Source organism: Callithrix jacchus, chromosome 14 (genome assembly GCF_049354715.1).
Source record: "Callithrix jacchus isolate 240 chromosome 14, calJac240_pri, whole genome shotgun sequence".
Lineage (NCBI taxonomy): Eukaryota > Metazoa > Chordata > Mammalia > Primates > Cebidae > Callithrix > Callithrix jacchus.
In genome coordinates this window covers 21,578,731-21,595,821 of record NC_133515.1, presented here as the reverse complement: position 1 = coordinate 21,595,821, position 17,091 = coordinate 21,578,731, and the positions used below count along the sequence as shown (strand labels likewise).

At 37.4% G+C, this 17,091-nt stretch overlaps 1 protein-coding gene across 1 annotated transcript in view; it reads left to right on the top strand.

Annotated features, from left to right (window-relative positions):
• The window catches only part of LOC128928123 (ankyrin repeat domain-containing protein 36C-like), a 44,989-nt gene that overhangs the window by 8,531 nt on the left and 19,367 nt on the right, over positions 1–17,091 (top strand). The window contains exons 4-6 of the mRNA XM_078348927.1: positions 918–1,024; positions 2,288–2,425; positions 4,642–4,712. Of these exons, the coding sequence (XP_078205053.1) occupies positions 918–1,024; positions 2,288–2,425; positions 4,642–4,712 (316 nt within the window). The remainder of the gene's footprint in view (positions 1–917; positions 1,025–2,287; positions 2,426–4,641; positions 4,713–17,091) is intronic.

The following is a 17,091-nucleotide window of genomic DNA, read 5'->3' as shown; positions in this document are numbered from 1 at the left end:
CTAAGATAAAAATGCTACTAGAGAAAACCCATGGACTATTTAATAATACACAGTGAAAGTTTATTTGAAGCCTATCTCTTTTTAATTCAGAGATCCGGGTTCTGAATTAAAAGAGATAGGCTTCAAATGAACTGTCAATCGTGTCAGAATCTCAGATGACAAGTCAGGTGCTCCCCAGGAGATTCTGACACCGTTCATAGAATCAATAGCGTGTATACCCAGAGGAAACCTCCACCTTTATTGGTAAGCTCTCACAACTGTATCCCTGAAACTCTAATCCCTCAAATGTTAATGTTCTACATGAAAGGTATTGACAAATAGGGATTAGGTGAAGTTCCAAAGATTTCTCAAATACTAGTTGCCTACTGCACAGTTTTGTAACATTTTTCAAACATGGGTGGTGATGGAGTCTTTCTTTTGGGGTCTTTCTTCAACTTCTGGTAAAGTAAGTATTCGTTGGAATGTATTAATATTTTAAGAAACACTGCTCATAGATAACAATTTAGATCATTAATAAAAATACTTGAAACATTTGTTACTGTGTCTTAGGGTTTGAGGACATAGAGAAAAAAATTACAGCTCTTGCTCTCAAGAAGCTGTTGGTTCAGGTGGGAAACAATAAAATCCTTACAAAATACCATGCCAAATGCGGTGACAGAAGCAGAGATTTTTGGAACTGGTAGATGTTTGAAATGAGTTTTAGAGATGACCAGAGTTCTTACAGTGAGGCAGAGAAGGGTTGTTTCCAGGGGAGGGAGCAGCACATAGAAAAGCACCGAGGAGTGAAAAGAAAGAGGCTACTTCTTATGTTCTTTCAATTGTATATATTTAAGCTCATAGGATCTTACATAAGGTTTTCAATTCAGTTGATAAATGTGTGACTTTGTGAATTATAAATCATTGCTGTTGTTTTACAGGAAGAACCTCCACCACTTTTACTTGCTGCGAGTCAAGGAAAACTGAAGATGGTGGAATTTTTATTAAAGAAAAACGCAAATATAAATGCACTTGATTCACTTAACAGGTACAGACCTTAGTTCTTGTTATGTTGTTTTAAAACCTGAGTGTCATTTTAGAGTGCTAGCAGTCACTCAAGTCAGAAATTACATTAATAAAAGACTAACTTTTAATGATTGGGATATAGTGAGAAATATCAACACAGATTATAATTTAGGTAGAAAAACAATTATTTGGACGGAGTAACATAAAGAAGAGTGTTGGTAGGATTTGTCTCTATAGACACTATCCACACAGAAGACTTCTCTATATGGAAGTCTCTGTATATTGACAGATGTTTGTTATTTGTAATATGATATGTTACTTATAATGTAATAATGTGATGTTTTTGATTGTATGATTTTATCTTAGCTAAAGGGGTTTCATGCTTTTCATTTCTACTGTGTTTTGCTGTTGTTTTTAATTGATATGGGGAGAGGGAGAAAAGATAGCTTTAAATGGGTAAAACCTTAATGAAGACAAGCTTTAGGTTAACACAGGACTGGGTTTAATCCCAAGCTTTCCCACTTGCTAGAATTGTGACCTTGGGAATACTACTTATCACCAAGTATGTTTTCTTACATGAGAAGGAGGATTATAATATATTCTTCAAGTGTGGTTGTGTATAAGTAACATTATATATATATAATGTTAGAATGTCCAGCTAACACAGCAAGGTGCTGGTGTTTTGGAAACAATGGCTAAGCATGTAAGTATGTGCTCACATATGTGTGTGTGTGTGTGTGTGTGTGTGTGTGTATGGTTACACACAACCACCCTTAAAGGATATATTATCCTCCATATATATATGTGGCATTTAATTAAGTGCCTAACACATGCTTATCAGTATCATTAACTGAAACTATGGCTATTATTAGCATTCCTATTAATATTATTGTTTTAAGCCTACAGATAGTTCTTATCTGACCCCTTAGTTGATTTTGCATTATAAAATATCAGACTAGGGAAGATAAGAATAATTGTTCACTTAAATTTGCCTACTTTAGATAGGTGGCCAGAGCATAGTTTCTTGCCCATCAAAGGACTTTAAGTCAGCAATTTTAACTATGTCATACCACAGTGGGACAAGAGGCTTCCTTTTTGTTCCTTGCTTTTAACCTTTGTGATAATTTACAAAGATAAACCCTTGAGCACCCAAGATGGCTTGTTTATTAGTACATGCAACTGGGTTAATTCTACATGGACAAGCAAGATATTAAGTTGATGAAGTATATAAATTTAGCTTTTAAAAACATTATTAGATTTCTTAATTATCTCTCTCTTATTTTAGATCAGCCCTCACACTTGCTGTTCGTCGTGAACACAGAGATACAGTCATTCTTCTTCTGCAGCACAATATTGATGTGTTTTCTCAAGATGTCTATGGGAAGACTGCAGAAAATTATGCTGCTGATTCTAAAAATAAAATGTAAGTCTTTACACAAAAAGGCTAATGAACACTTTTCTCATTAGGGATTCCAATGTTCATTTTGTTTCAAGTATGACCCCTATGCATAGGATAAAGTAGTTTCACATCTTTGATTTTTCTAATTAGTTATTTGATCTTGAAATGTCTAGTTTATTGAAAAAATCTTGTGGTGTTTACTGGGGACCATCTACTATAGCCTGATCCTTGAATTTTTCAAGAACCTAAGGGGTTCCCTAAGTTCAAGGAAGACAAATAGTTTCTATAAGTCAGAAAGGGAGGGGGAAAGGACATGTTAATCATTGTTTTGTTTTCATTGATTCTGTTGCTGCTTTCTTGCTATCAAAAATGCTCCTATAGCCTGGTAATGATTAACCTTTGCCACCCTTTGATGCCCTTTCTGTTTGATATTGCTCAGTGTTCACATTGATCCATTAAAAAACTTCAAAGTTACAACTATTTTTTAGTTCACATGCATACATTATATGCTCAGTCATTGTTTCCAAAACACCAGAACCTTGCTCTGTTAGCTGGACGTTCTAACTTTATGAATACACATAGTGAGTAAATTGACACTTTCACCCACACTCAAAACCTGATGTAGAGCCCACATTTTAAGCTGGACTTCAAGACCTTCATGGTGAGTTATTTTTTGAGTCCCTTGGCTTTTTTGATTTTTGTTTTTTTTTTTTCTTTAAAGCAAATATTAGTTAGGATAGTTTAATGTTGTAGAAAGAAATTACACTTTTTTTTTTATTGCTACCAGATATGTACCCTGAGACTTTTAAAATAAACAGTGTAAGAGCTTTTCTCAGGTAGTGGAAGCTTCTATGCCATCCTTCCTTAGAGTAGTAGGCATCAACTTGTGGTTAGCCCCTCAAGTGGTCTGTTTTCTATAATAATGAAGATTTCTCAAGCTATTTGCATCACACTCTCAAGTATTTAAAATATTTTTAAATTCTGCTTTACAAGAAGTCATTCATCAGAATTATCTGAGTCTCAAGTTGGTTAGTTAGATTTAACAGAACTAAGCCTCATCCATGGCTCATCAGCATTTATATGTAAAAGTAAGGCTTTGTGCTTGCTTTGGCAGCACAAAGACTAAAATTGGAACAATACAAAGAAAATTAGCATGGTGAAGCATTTCATATTTTGTAGTCACGGGAAGGTCATTTGGCTGCTGGCCAGCTAATAGTTTGAATCAAAACAAAATGGGTGGCACCTTATATTAGAATTGTGATTTTCGTTACAAAGGTGATCTATAAACTGAGAATGGAGCTAAGTGACACATGGGGTGTTGTATAAATATTTTGTTAGTATGTATCTTGGAAATGAGAAAATGTCAACTTTCATCTACTTTATGGAACTTAAAAAAAATGAAAGTAGGGCTTTGTCTTCCATGTCAGTTGGAGATAACATGGAGATTATCACTCTAGTAAACATCTCCTGGTTCAGTTAGAATCTGTAGAGAAGTGATAGTGGTAGCCCAAGCCAGATCTTGACATCTGTTAGCTTTCTCTCCTTGGAATTGATGAGCTCAGTAATAGTGGACAATCATGTTACCTACTTTAATGAAATAATGTATTCATAAATACATTTATTTACAAATTATGAAATAATTGAGATGCCCTGAATTATAAGCCACAAATAATAGAACAATAAACAAAATTAGGGCTTAACATTTTTTTTAAACTGAAGCATTTGATTATGGTAACCTATGAAAAATACACATTGGGTTTGATATGGGATTTCAAAATAGTTCCAGCAATAAAATTTAAGAACAGATTCCACTGCTTTACTGTTTCTCTGTGAATGTTAAAAATGTTACTTCATTAAACCTGTAAAACAACCTCTTAAAAGAAGGCAGTACAGTCTAGAAGAAGACATTGCGCCTACGAGAAGCAACTTGTTTAACAGCAAATACCTGTAGGCTATAGAGCCAGAACTTAGCAGTAAGAGCCAGGAAGGTGACTTTCTATTATGTCAAGGTGATCTGAGTTAGTTTATGAGCTATACTGCCTTCACTTCATGAGTACTTCACCTGTCTTTATTATTTAATTAGAAAGGTACTCAGAAGTTTGTAGAGCTTACAGAAGAGAAGTGTATAGGATAATTAATATCCTGATACTGTTTAAAATACTCTAGTAATTTAGTATATTTGGTAAATGTTTTTAATAATAGTATTAAAATAAAATTTCCTTTATTAATTTTATGCATAGCATTCTCAAGCTAATTTCTGAATACAAAGAAGAAAAGAAATCTAAAGCGCTTTCTATAAATAGCAATCCAGGTAAGATTTCTGACAGTGAATTACTCTTGATGGTATTACCATAGATAAAAAAGAATAAGGATGTTTTGATTACAAAAAAGCACTGTTTAAATGGCATGCATTTAAAAAATACTTTCTTCGTAGTCTAGATTTCATAATTATTTAAAGTTAATTGTAGATAATTTATAATCTGAAATAATATTGTTTGAAAAAATTATTTATGATTCCTAATATACTAGATGATCTTTTTGTCTAAATAAGAAAACAAATTTTAAGTTATGCTGTGTTTTCTTTATAGTCACATTATAATGAATTAGACTTTTTATTTAATTAGAACTTCTATTTAATTTGTATAATAAATTCTTTGCAGCTAGTAAATGAACAATAATTACAATTGACCTTTGAATAGCATGGTATTTAGCTCTGCCAGTCCCCATGCAGTTGAAAATACATATTTGGTATGTTGTATGTATTATATACTGTATTCTGTGTACCAGAAAGTAAGCTAGAGAAAGGAAGCTTTTGCAGTAGTTAAAGCTGTAGTTTCCTTGTAGTTCAATCCTAGAACTACACTCAAGCTTGTGTGAGGTATTTACCCTTCCATGGTAAAATAAATAAATAAATAAAGTAAACTCCATTTACTCATTTTAAAATGTTGGTCTTTTTCTTGGCCTTGTGCCTTCATTTGTTTTGCTTAATTTTTCCTTATATTTATAAAAATGCAATAATAATTGATAGAGATTTTTCTCTTGTGAAAGCCATCAGTGAAGAGGCCACGTTGACTTAGGAAATATAAACATATTTATGTTGTGGCAGTAGATATATAAAGCAGAAGCAGAAAAGAGGTACAGTTAATATGATTTAGTGAACATTGAATGTAAAACATTAGGGTGCAGAGAGAAATCCTGGACCATTCATAGGTTTCCAGGTTGTGTGCTAGCCTTTATACCGCACACAAGAAAGGAGTAGGACATGTTCAGTGAATGGAGAAGTACAGCTGGTCAACAGGGAGGAATAATTTCCTTCTCTCCAAATCTGAGGTTGGAGATGCAGACATAGATTGATGTTGTTCTAATAGGCAAAGTCATTGATCTCAATGAGCTGTCCATGATGCAGATGTAGAATGAGAAGGCATCCAGTGACAAAACCCTGGGAATGTCAATATTTCCCCCCTACCCCTAGAAAAAAAAGAATTGGTTAAGGAGAATGAGCAGTGGCTAGAAAAAAGTAGGAGAGGAGTCAGAGGAAGTAATATTGCAAAAATAAAAAATGTGAGGATTTCAAGGAGGGAGTATTAATTCTAACAAGTAAGATGACTAAAAAGTCAATTAGATTTAACTTTTAAAAGCTCTTTGGTGGTGCCCTTTTCAAAAGAACTGTTTTTGAGGTGTAAGGTGCACTATTGATGTGATTGGTATGTTTGGTTGTCCAAATATGGAGGAATAAATCTATGAAAATCCTGCCTAACTCTTTTGTAACTGCAGAAGCTACATGCACAGGGACAGGGAAAATGTCTTGACTTCTGAGTACATGTGCCAATGCTTTTACAGAATTGTCAAAACCTAAGGGTGATGTGTGAGAAGAAACTGTGGTCTTCTTATGTGCTCCTTGTGGAAATACTGAATTTGTACTGAAGTCCCTGATACGTTCTTTTGGGTGCATTCTGAAACCAAAGTCTGGCAGCAATAACTGCAACCAACTTCTCCAAAGCACATACACCCCAAATCACTCCAACATAGAATCATAACACAGCTGCATTTCAAGAGTTTCTAGTTTCAGTCAGAAGTAGTTTACAGATCAGCAGTTTGGAGAAGCTAACATCTTTTATATAATATCATGGAGAAAAATATAAGGTGATATGCTAAATATACCAGTTCTCTGTGTGCTGGGACAATTTGTTTAAATGCATTTTCCTTTCCTTTTTTTTTTTCAATTTTTAATTGGATTTTAGGTTTTGGGGTACATGAGTAGAGCATGCAAGACAGTTGCGTAGGAACACACATGGCAGTGTGCTTTGCTTTCCTTCTCCCCTTCACCCACATTTGGCATTTCTCCCCAGGCTATCCCTCCCCACCTCCCCCTCCCACTGGCCCTCCCCTTTTCCCCCCAATAGACCCCAGTGTTTAGTACTCCCCTTTCTGTGTCCATGTGTTCTCATTTTTCATCACCTGCCTATGAGTGAGAATATGCGGTGTTTCATTTTCTGTTCTTGTGTCAGTTTGCTGAGGATGACATTCTCCAGATTCATCCATGTCCCTACAAATGACACAAACTCATCATTTCTGATTGCTGCATAATATTCCATGGTGTATATGTGCCACATTTTTCCAATCCAGTCTATTATCAATGGGCATTTGGGTTGATTCCAGGTCTTTGCTATTGTAAACAGTGCTGCAATGAACATTCGTGTACATGTGTCCTTGTAGTAGAACGATTTATAGTCTTTTGGATATATACCCAGTAATGGGATTGCTGGGTCAAATGGAATTTCTATTTCTAAGGCCTTGAGGAATCGCCACACTGTCTTCCACAATGGTTGAACTAATTTACACTCCCACCAACAGTGTAGAAGTGTTCCTTTTTCTCCACATCCTCTCCAGCATCTGTTGTCTCCAGATTTTTTAATGATCGCCATTTTAACTGGCGTGAGATGGTATCTCAATGTGGTTTTGATTTGCATCTGTCTGATGACCAGTGACGATGAGCATTTTTTCATATGATTGTTGGCCTCATATATGTCTTCTTTCGTAAAGTGTCTGTTCATATCCTTTGCCCACTTTTGAATGGGCTTGTTTGTTTTTTTCCTGTAAATCCGTTTGAGTTCTTTGTAAATTCTGGATATCAGCCCTTTGTCAGATGGGTAAACTGTAAAAATTTTTTCCCATTCTGTTGGTTGCCGATTCACTCTAGTGACTGTTTCTTTTGCCGTGCAGAAGCTGTGGAGTTTCATTAGGTCCCATTTGTCTATTTTGGCTTTTGTTGCCAATGCTTTTGGTGTTTTGTTCATGAAGTCCTTGCCTACTCCTATGTCCTGGATAGTTTTGCCTAGATTTCCTTCTAGGGTTTTTATGGTGCCAGGTCTTATGTTTAAGTCTTTAATCCATCTGGAGTTAATTTTAGTGTAAGGTGTCAGGAAGGGGTCCAGTTTCTGCTTTCTGCACATGGCTAGCCAGTTTTCCCAACACCATTTGTTAAACATGGAATCCTTTCCCCCTTGCTTGTTTTTGTCAGGTTTATCAAAGATTGTATAGTTGTAGATATGTTGTGTTGCCTCCGGTGCCTCTGTTTTGTTCCATTGGTCTATATCTCTGTTTTGGTACCAGTACCATGCTGTTTTGATTACTGTAGCCTTGTAGTATAGTTTGAAATCCGGTAGTGTGATGCCCCCCCGCTGTGTTCTTTTTGCTTAGAATTGACTTGGCTATGCGGGCTCTCTTTTGGTTCCATATGAAGTTCATGGTGGTTTTTTCCAGTCTGTGAAGAAAGTCAATGGTAGCTTGATGGGGATAGCGTTGATTCTGTAAATTACTTTGGGCAGTATAGCCATTTTCACGATATTAATTCTCCCTAACCATGAACATGGAATGTTTCTCCATCTGTTTGTGTCCTCTCTGATTTCGTTGAGCAGTGGTTTGTAGTTCTCCTTGAAGAGGTCTCTTACGTTCCTTGTGAGTTGTATTCCAAGGTATTTTATTCTTTTTGTAGCAATTGTGAATGGCAGTTCGTTCTTGATTTGGCTTTCTTTAAGTCTGTTATTGGTGTAGACGAATGCTTGTGATTTTTGCACATTGATTTTATATCCTGAGACTTTGCTGAAGTTACTTATCAGTTTCAGGAGTTTTTGGTCTGAGGCGATGGGGTCTTATAGGTATACTATCATGTCGTCTGCAAATAGAGACAATTTGGCTTACACCTTTCCTATTTGAATACCCTTTATTTCTTTTTCTTGCCTGATTGCTCTGGCTAGAACTTCCAGTACTATATTGAATAGGAGTGGTGAAAGAGGGCATCCTTGTCTAGTGCCAGATTTCAAAGGGAATGCTTCCAGTTTTTGCCCATTCAGTATGATATTGGCTGTTGGTTTATCATAAATAGCTTTTATTACTTTGAGATATGTTCCATCGATACCGAGTTTTTGAGGGTTTTTAGCATAAAGGGCTGTTGAATTTTGTCAAATGCCTTCTCTGCGTCAATTGAGATAATCATGTGGTTTTTGTTTTTGGTTCTGTTTATGTGGTGAATTACGTTGATACACTTGCGTATGTTGAACCAGCCTTGCATCCCCGGGATGAATCCTACTTGATCATGGTGAATAAGTTTTTGATTTGCTGTTGCATTCGGCTTGCCAATATTTTATTGAAGATTTTTGCATCTATGTTCATCATGGATATTGGCCTGAAGTTTTCTTTTCTTGTTGGGTCTCTGCCGGGCTTTGGTATCAGGATGATGTTGGTCTTGTAAAATGATTTGGGAAGTATTCCCTCTTTTTGGATTGTTTGAAATAGTTTTAGAAGGAATGGTACCAGCTCCTCTTTGTGTGTCTGGTAGAATTCAGCTGTGAACCCGTCTGGACCTGGGCTTTTTTTGTGTGGTAGGCTCTTAATTGCTGCCTCAACTTCTGACCTTGTTATTGGTCTATTCATAGTTTCAGCTTCCTCCTGGTTTAGGCTTGGGAGGACACAGGAGTCCAGGAATTTATCCATTTCTTCCAGGTTTACTAGTTTATGTGCATAGAGTTGTTTGTAATATTCTCTGATGATGGTTTGAATTTCTGTGGAATCTGTGGTGATTTCCCCTTTATCATTTTTTATTGCATCTATTTGGTTGTTCTCTCTTTTCTTTTTAATCAATCTGGCTAGTGGTCTATTTTGTTGATCTTTTCAAAAAACCAGCTCTTGGATTTATTGATTTTTTGAAGGGTTTTTCGTGTCTCAATCTCCTTCAGTTCAGCTCTGATCTTAGTTATTTCTTGTCTTCTGCTGGGTTTTGAGTTTTTTTGATCTTGCTCCTCTAGCTCTTTCAATTTTGATGATAGGGTGTCAATTTTGGATCTCTCCATTCTCCTCATATGGGCACTTATTGCTATATACTTTCCTCTAGAGACTGCTTTAAATGTGTCCCAGAGGTTCTGGCATGTTGTGTCTTCATTCTCATTGGTTTCGAAGAACTTCTTTATTTCTGACTTCATTTCATTGTTTACCCAGTCAACATTCAAGAGCCTGTTGTTCAGTTTCCATGAAGCTGTGCGGTTCTGGGTTGGTTTCTGTATTCTGAGTTCTAACTTGATTGCACTATGGTCTGAGAGGCTGTTTGTTATGATTTCAGTTGTTTTGCATTTGTTGAGCAGTGCTTTACTTCCAATTATGTGGTCAATTTTCGAGTAGGTGTGTTGTGGTGCTGAGAAGAATGTATATTCTGTGGATTTGGGGTGGAGAGTTCTGTAAATGTCTATCAGGTTTGCTTGCTCCAGGTCTGAGTTCAAGCCCTGGATATCCTTGTTGATTTTCTGTCTGGTTGATCTGTCTAATATTGACAGTGGAGTGTTAAAGTCTCCCACTATTATTGTGTGGGAGTCTAAGTCTCTTTGTAAGTCATTAAGAACTTGCCTTATGTATCTGGGTGCTCCTGCATTGGGTCCATATATGTTTAGGATCGTTAGTTCTTCTTGTTTTACCAATCCTTTTACCATTATGTAATGGCCTTCTTTGTCTCTTTTGATCTTTGTTGCTTTAAAGTCTATTTTATCAGAGATGAGAATTGCAACTCCTGCTTTTTTTTGCTCTCCATTTGCTTGGTAAATCTTCCTCCATCCCTTTATTTTGAGCCTTTGTGTATCCTTGCATGTGAGATGGGTTTCCTGGATACAGCACACTGATGGGTTTTGGATTTTTATCCAATTTGCCAGTCTGTGTCTTTTGATTGGTGCATTTAGTCCATTTACATTTAGGGTTAATATTGTTATGTGTGAATTTGATACTGCCATTTTGATGCTAAGTGGCTGTTTTGCCTGTTGTTGTAGATTCTTCATTATGTTGATGCTCTTTAGCATTTAGTGTGATTTTGGAATGGCTGGTTCTATGTTTAGTGCCTCTTTTAGGAGCTCTTGTAAAGCAGGCTTGGTGGTGACAAAATCTCTGAGTACTTGCTTGTTCGCAAAGGATTTTATTTTTCCTTCACTTCTGAAGCTCAGTTTGGCTGGATATGAAATTCTGGGTTGAAAGTTCTTTTCTTTAAGAATGTTGAATATTTGCCCCCACTCTCTTCTGGCTTGTAGTGTTTCTGCAGAGAGATCTACTATGAGTCTGATGGGCTTCCCTTTGTGGGTAACTCGACCTTTCTCTCTGGCTGCCCTTAGTATTTTCTCCTTTATTTCAACCTTGTTGAATCTGACGATTATGTGCCTTGGGGTTGCTCTTCTTGCAGAATATCTTTGTGGTGTTCTCTGTATTTCCTGCATTTCAGTGTTGGCCTGTCTTGCTTGGTGGGGGAAGTTTTCCTGGATGATGTCCTGAAGAGTATTTTCCAGCTTGGATTCATTCTCTTCGTCTCCTTCTGGTACACCTATCAAACGTAGGTTAGGTCTCTTCACATAGTCCCACATTTCTTGGAGACTTTGTTCATTCCTTTTTGCGCTTTTTTCTCTAATCTTGGTTTCTCGTTTAATTTCATTGAGTTGGTCTTCGACTTCAGATATTCTTTCTTCTGCTTGGTCAATTCGGCTATTGAAACTTGTGCATGCTTCGCGAAGTTCTCGTATTGTGTTTTTCAGCTCCTTTAATTCATTCATATTCCTCTCTAAGTTATCCATTCTTGTTATGATTTCCTCATATCTTTTTTTAAGTTCCTTAGTTTCTTTGCATTGATTTAATACATGTTCTTTTAGCTCACAAAAGTTTCTCATTATCCACCTTCTGAAGTCTAATTCCGTCATTTCATCACAGTCATTCTCCATCCAGCTTTGTTCCCTTGCTGGTGAGGAGTTTTGGTCCTTTCTAGGAGGCGAGGTGTTCTGGTTTCGGGTGTTTTCCTCCTTTTTTTGCTGGTTTCTTCCCATCTTTGTGGGTTTATCCGCTTGTCGTCTGCCTAGTTGCTGACTTTTCGATTGGGTCTCTGAGTGGACACCCAGATTGTTGATGATGAAGTATTTCTGTTACTTGGTTTTCCTTCTACCAGCCTAGCCCCTTCGCTGTACGACTGCTGAGGTCCACTCCAGGCCCTGCTTGTCTGGGGTGCACCTCTAGCAGCTGTGGCACAGTGAGGGATGCTACCAGTTTCTTTTTCTGCTATCTTTGTCCCAGGATGATGCCTGCCAAATATCAGTCTTTTGGATATAGAGGGGTCAGGGAGCTGTTTGAGGAGACAGTCTGTACTTTTTTGGAGCTCAATTGCTGAGCTGTGAGCTCTGTTGTTCATTCAGGGCTGTTAGGCTGCTATGTTTGATTCTGCTGCAACAGAGCTCATTAAATAAACCCTTTTTTTATCAAATGCTCTGTGTTGGGGGGTTCGGGCTTTATTTTTCAATGTCCGTTGAGGTGTCCTGCCCAGCTAGGAGGCAGACTAGCCACTGTTTGCCTGCCGAGGCTCCGCCCTGCTGTTGTGTGATTCGCCCTGTTCCTGCAGGCTCTGCTGTGGTCTCTGCCACGCCCTGCGGCAGAGTCTCTTCGTTGTAGCGTGTTGCCTCAGAAAGGGCAGGCTGTGTCAGCAGTGGGCGTGTATCTCAGTAGGGACGGGTTGCCTCGGCAACGGCTGGCTGCATCAGCAGTGGGCGGGTATCTCAGTTGGGACGGGTTGCCTCGATAGTGGTGGACGCCCCTCCCCCACAGATCATCTCGGACTGTCTGCTCGGGATAGTTTGAAATTGCGGTTTTGTTCGTCCCACTGGGTACCCCAAACGCTCTGTCCCTGCAATCCCCTGGGCTGGCTTACTGTCCAAGTCTCGTTCAGTCTCAAGTCCAGCCCTCTCAAGTTTCAGGTTGCCGGTTCAACAGGGCACCCGGACAAGTGCGCCCTGTGCGGATTGCTGGGTAGGGCCGGCTGCCGCCACCCCTGCTGCCGGCTTCGCCAGGCAGACGTACTGCCTGGCGTCCCGTGTCTTTTTTATACTTGGGAGTTTCCCTGTTCTGTGGGCAACAAAGATCAGTCTGGAAATGCAGCTCCGACTCACCTCTTTGCGGATTCAACGAGAGCTCCAATCCTGGGTTGTTCTCACAGTGCCATCTTGAGTGCTCTCTGCATTTTCCTTTTCATTTCCTCTTACAATATCTGCTTTTACTGCTTTCTTTTGAATTTCATCCCTTAAGAAAATATTATTAGAACACATTTCTAACATAGGTATGTTTGACAACTATATATTATTTCCTTTTAAGAGAATTAGCTACCTATTCTAAAGCATATCTTGTATTATATTAATCTTTAATGCTAAACTTCTTGATATCTTTAGCACAATGACATTGTAAGTGATGACAGTCCTTTAAGATTTTAGGTGTCTTTTAAATTTTCAAATTTTAAATGTCTTTTAAATTTTCAAACTTAACATAGTTTTAATATAAAACACTTCCCTGGTATTACCTTTCTTCAAATATTGCTAATCTGTTACTTAGCTGGAATAATTGGTCAATTGGATTACCAGAGTTTTAACCATTTATATATAACTTTCTTGATTTTGTTTTTTGTTTTTGTTTTTCTTTGAGATTGAGTCTTTTGCTGTCCCCCAGGCTGGAGTGCAATAGTGTGATCATAGCTCACTGCAGCCTCAAACTTCTGATTTCAAGTGATCTTCCTACCTCAACCTCCTGAGTCGCTGAAACTGCTATAAGCATATGCCACCACATCCAGCTTTTTTATTTTTTTTATTTTTCAGAGACAAGGGTCTCTCTCTGTTGGCTAGGCGATTCTTAAACTTTTTCCTTCAAGTGATGCTCCTGCCCCAGCCTCCCAAAGTGGTGGAATTATAGGCATGAGCTATGGTGCTGGTCCATAACTTCCTTTATTCCCCAAATAAGTTTAAAGCCCTCTTGACCCTTGATAATAAAAATCCACTGTTTGGGAGGAGAAGTGGATAACTCATCCTACAGTTTAAATGCAGTTTTTGACTTTTTGACCTGTTCTGTGAAGAACTGCCTTTAACAGATGATTTTTAGTTTTAATAGACATTTTTAGTCTTATAAGAAGCTAAGGAAAAAGATTAGAAACAAATTAATTGAGCTCTATGATCAGTGGTACAGTATTATACTATATCCAATGGCTACATATATTTCTATAATTATTACAATGACTTGAATGATGCAAATTATTTTATGTATGTTTTCACTAATTTTTTTTTTTTTGAGACAGAGTCTTGCTCTGTTGCCCATGCTGGAGTGCAGTGGTGTAATCTCAGCTCACTGCAACCTCCACATCCTGGGTTCAAGCGATTCTCCTGCTTCAGCCTCCTGCGTAGCTGGGACTACAGGTGTGCACCACCATGCCTGGCTAATTTTTGTATTTTTAGTAGAGACTGGGTTTACACCATGTTAGCCAGGATTGTCTTGATATCCTGACCTCATCCACCAGCTTTGACCTCCCAAAGTGCTGGGATTACAGGTGTGAGCCACTGTGTCCAGCCTACTAATACATTTTAGAGATAGAGTCTCACTCTGTTTTCCAGGCTGGAATGCAATGGTTATTCACGGGCACAATCTGCACTGCAGCCTGGAACTTTTGATCTCAAGCAATCTTTCTGCCTCAGCCTTTGGAGTAGTTGGGACTGCAGGTGCATGTCATTGCACCTGACCTGATACCCAATTATTATAAAAGAAACCTTGCTGAGCTGAAGAAAATTGACTGTGATCTGTTTGTTTCTCTTCTAGAATCTTTCATACTATGGGATATATTTTTAATTATCCACATTCTCAATTTTTTTATTCTGGTTAAAATAGGATTGTGGGTTGTTTTTCATTTTTTTTGGCATAATAGTTTCTATTCCTTTTATGGATTTATTCAAGCAGAAATACAGGAATCTTTAAGGCAACTGTCAAGGAAAACAGATTGGGGAAAGGTATTTTGTAAAACAGCTTTCTGATTGTAGTTACATGTCACATCACTTTAAAGAAAACAAATTTCATATAATGCAGTTGTGCCAGGATTTCCCAAGACTGCCTCTCTGTTTGGTGATTCACTTGGAAGGACTCAGCCAACAGTCATACTCAGGGCTTTGACTTGTTACAGTGAAAGAATACAAAATAAAATTAGCTCAGGGCAAAGGGACATGTGGCATGTCTGGGGGAAGCCAGGCACAAGCTTCCAGGAGCCCTCTCCTGTGGAGGTACCAGGATGTGCTTAATTCCTGTAGCCTTGAATTTTGACAGCACACGTGCAATGTTGTTTACCAGTATGAGTTTCATAGAGACTTAATAGAGTATCCAAAGATTTTATGGAAGCTACTTATATAGGCATCCTCTCTCACATGTGCAAAAGTTCCAGACTTCCAGAAGAAAAGCAGCTGTTCAGAGTCAACCACATTGTTTATGCAAACAGTTTAGGTACAGTGATCTTCTTTTCTCAGTTAGAAAATGGTGAGAAATCTTTAAAATACAAATTTCCAAACACCAGTGAAGGGCCAGTTTTGCATGTAGGTCTTTCTAAAATGACAGTCTTATGACTGTTATGTGAATTATTTTCTTTACAGCAGTTATAGCCCCAACTTAATTTTAGGTATTGTCTTAAAAATTCTATTTTAATAGTGAATAGTATGGTGATATAGCATGGTGCTTATTTCATTTGCATGAGTTGCAATTTAATATGAAATACTAAGTTTCTGTGCTGTTAGATTTTTGACTTTTGGTGGATATTTAACAGATTTCTATACAGAAGTTACTATGGCAATATTAGGTAATTATAATCTGGTCTTATTCGATTAACCTTTCAGCAAAATGGTCAAACTAAGTAATTTCTGATTTAAAATTAAAATAAAAAATTTATTTTGTTTTAATTATGTAGATGGCTCAGTCTTGTTTTATATTTTGTTAAATTTCTGTTTATAATTATGAAATTAAAAAAATCATGTATTAGTTATTTTCTTGCCTACTAATAACAATTATTTGCTTTATGTATTTTTATATACTATAATTCTGGAGTGAATATTCCTATTCTGTTTAAAATTGAGTGTATCTTGCTATAATACATGGTAGTAGAAGATTTAGTGACAGTCTTTTTTGTCAAATTATACTTTAAGTTATGGGGTTCATGTGTAGAATGTGCAGGTTTGTTTCATAGCATAATGGTGATTTGCTGCACCCATCATCCTGTCATCTGCATTAGGTATTTCAAAGCTAATGCTATCCCTCTCCAGCCCTCCACCCACCGATAGGCTCTGGTATGTAATATTCCCCTCCCTATATCCACATAACTCCCACTTATGAGTGACAACATGTGGCGTGTGGTTTTCTGTTCTTGTGTTAGTTTGTTGAGAATGATTGTTTTCAGCTTTATCCATGTCCCTGCAGAGAACAAGAACTCATTTTTTTGATAGCTGCATAGTATTCCATGGTATATATGTGTCACATTTTCTTTATCCAGTCCATCATCGATGGGCATTTGGGTTGGTTCCAAGTCTTTGCTATGTGAACAGGGCTTAGATAATCATATGTGTGCATGTGTCTTTACAAAAGAATGATTTACAAATTTTGGGTATATACCCAGTAATGGGATTGCCAGGTCAAATAGTATTTCTGGTTCTAGATCCTTGAGGAATCACCACACTGTCTTCTACAATGGTTGAACTAATTGATACTCCCACCAACAGTGTAAAAGCATTCCTATTTCTCCACATGCTCTCCAGCATCTCTTGTCTCCTGATTTTTTTAATGATCGCCATTCTAACTGACATGGGATGGTATCTCATTGTGATTTTGTTTGCATTTCTCTAATGACCAGTGATGATAAGCTTTTTTTCGTATGTTTGTTAGCTGCATAAATGTCTTCCTTTGAGAAGTGTCTGTTCGCTTCCTTCACCCATTCTTTTGATGAGGTTGTTTGTGTTTTTCCTGTAAATTTAAGTTCTCCATAGATTCTGGATATTAGCCCTTTGTCAGATGGGTAGAGTGCAAAACTTATTTCCCATTCTGTTGGTTGCCGGTTCACTCTATTGATAGAGTGAACTGTCTTCAGATGCATTTAGAATATTTGCATAAAAGAAAATTTGACCGTGGCTGCTCCAGGAACTACTGGAAGCAGAAAGACAGCTGGAATTAAGATAAACCACACTGACTCATTACTTCTCTTTGTTACTGTTAGGCAACAGAGATACATTTTTTTTTTTTTAGTTATAAAAATGAGATAAACTTGAATACAAATACATTGTTGTTTAAGGAGCTAACTCTTGGATAAAATAGCTATTTAATGCAAATTCTTTAGAAAATAA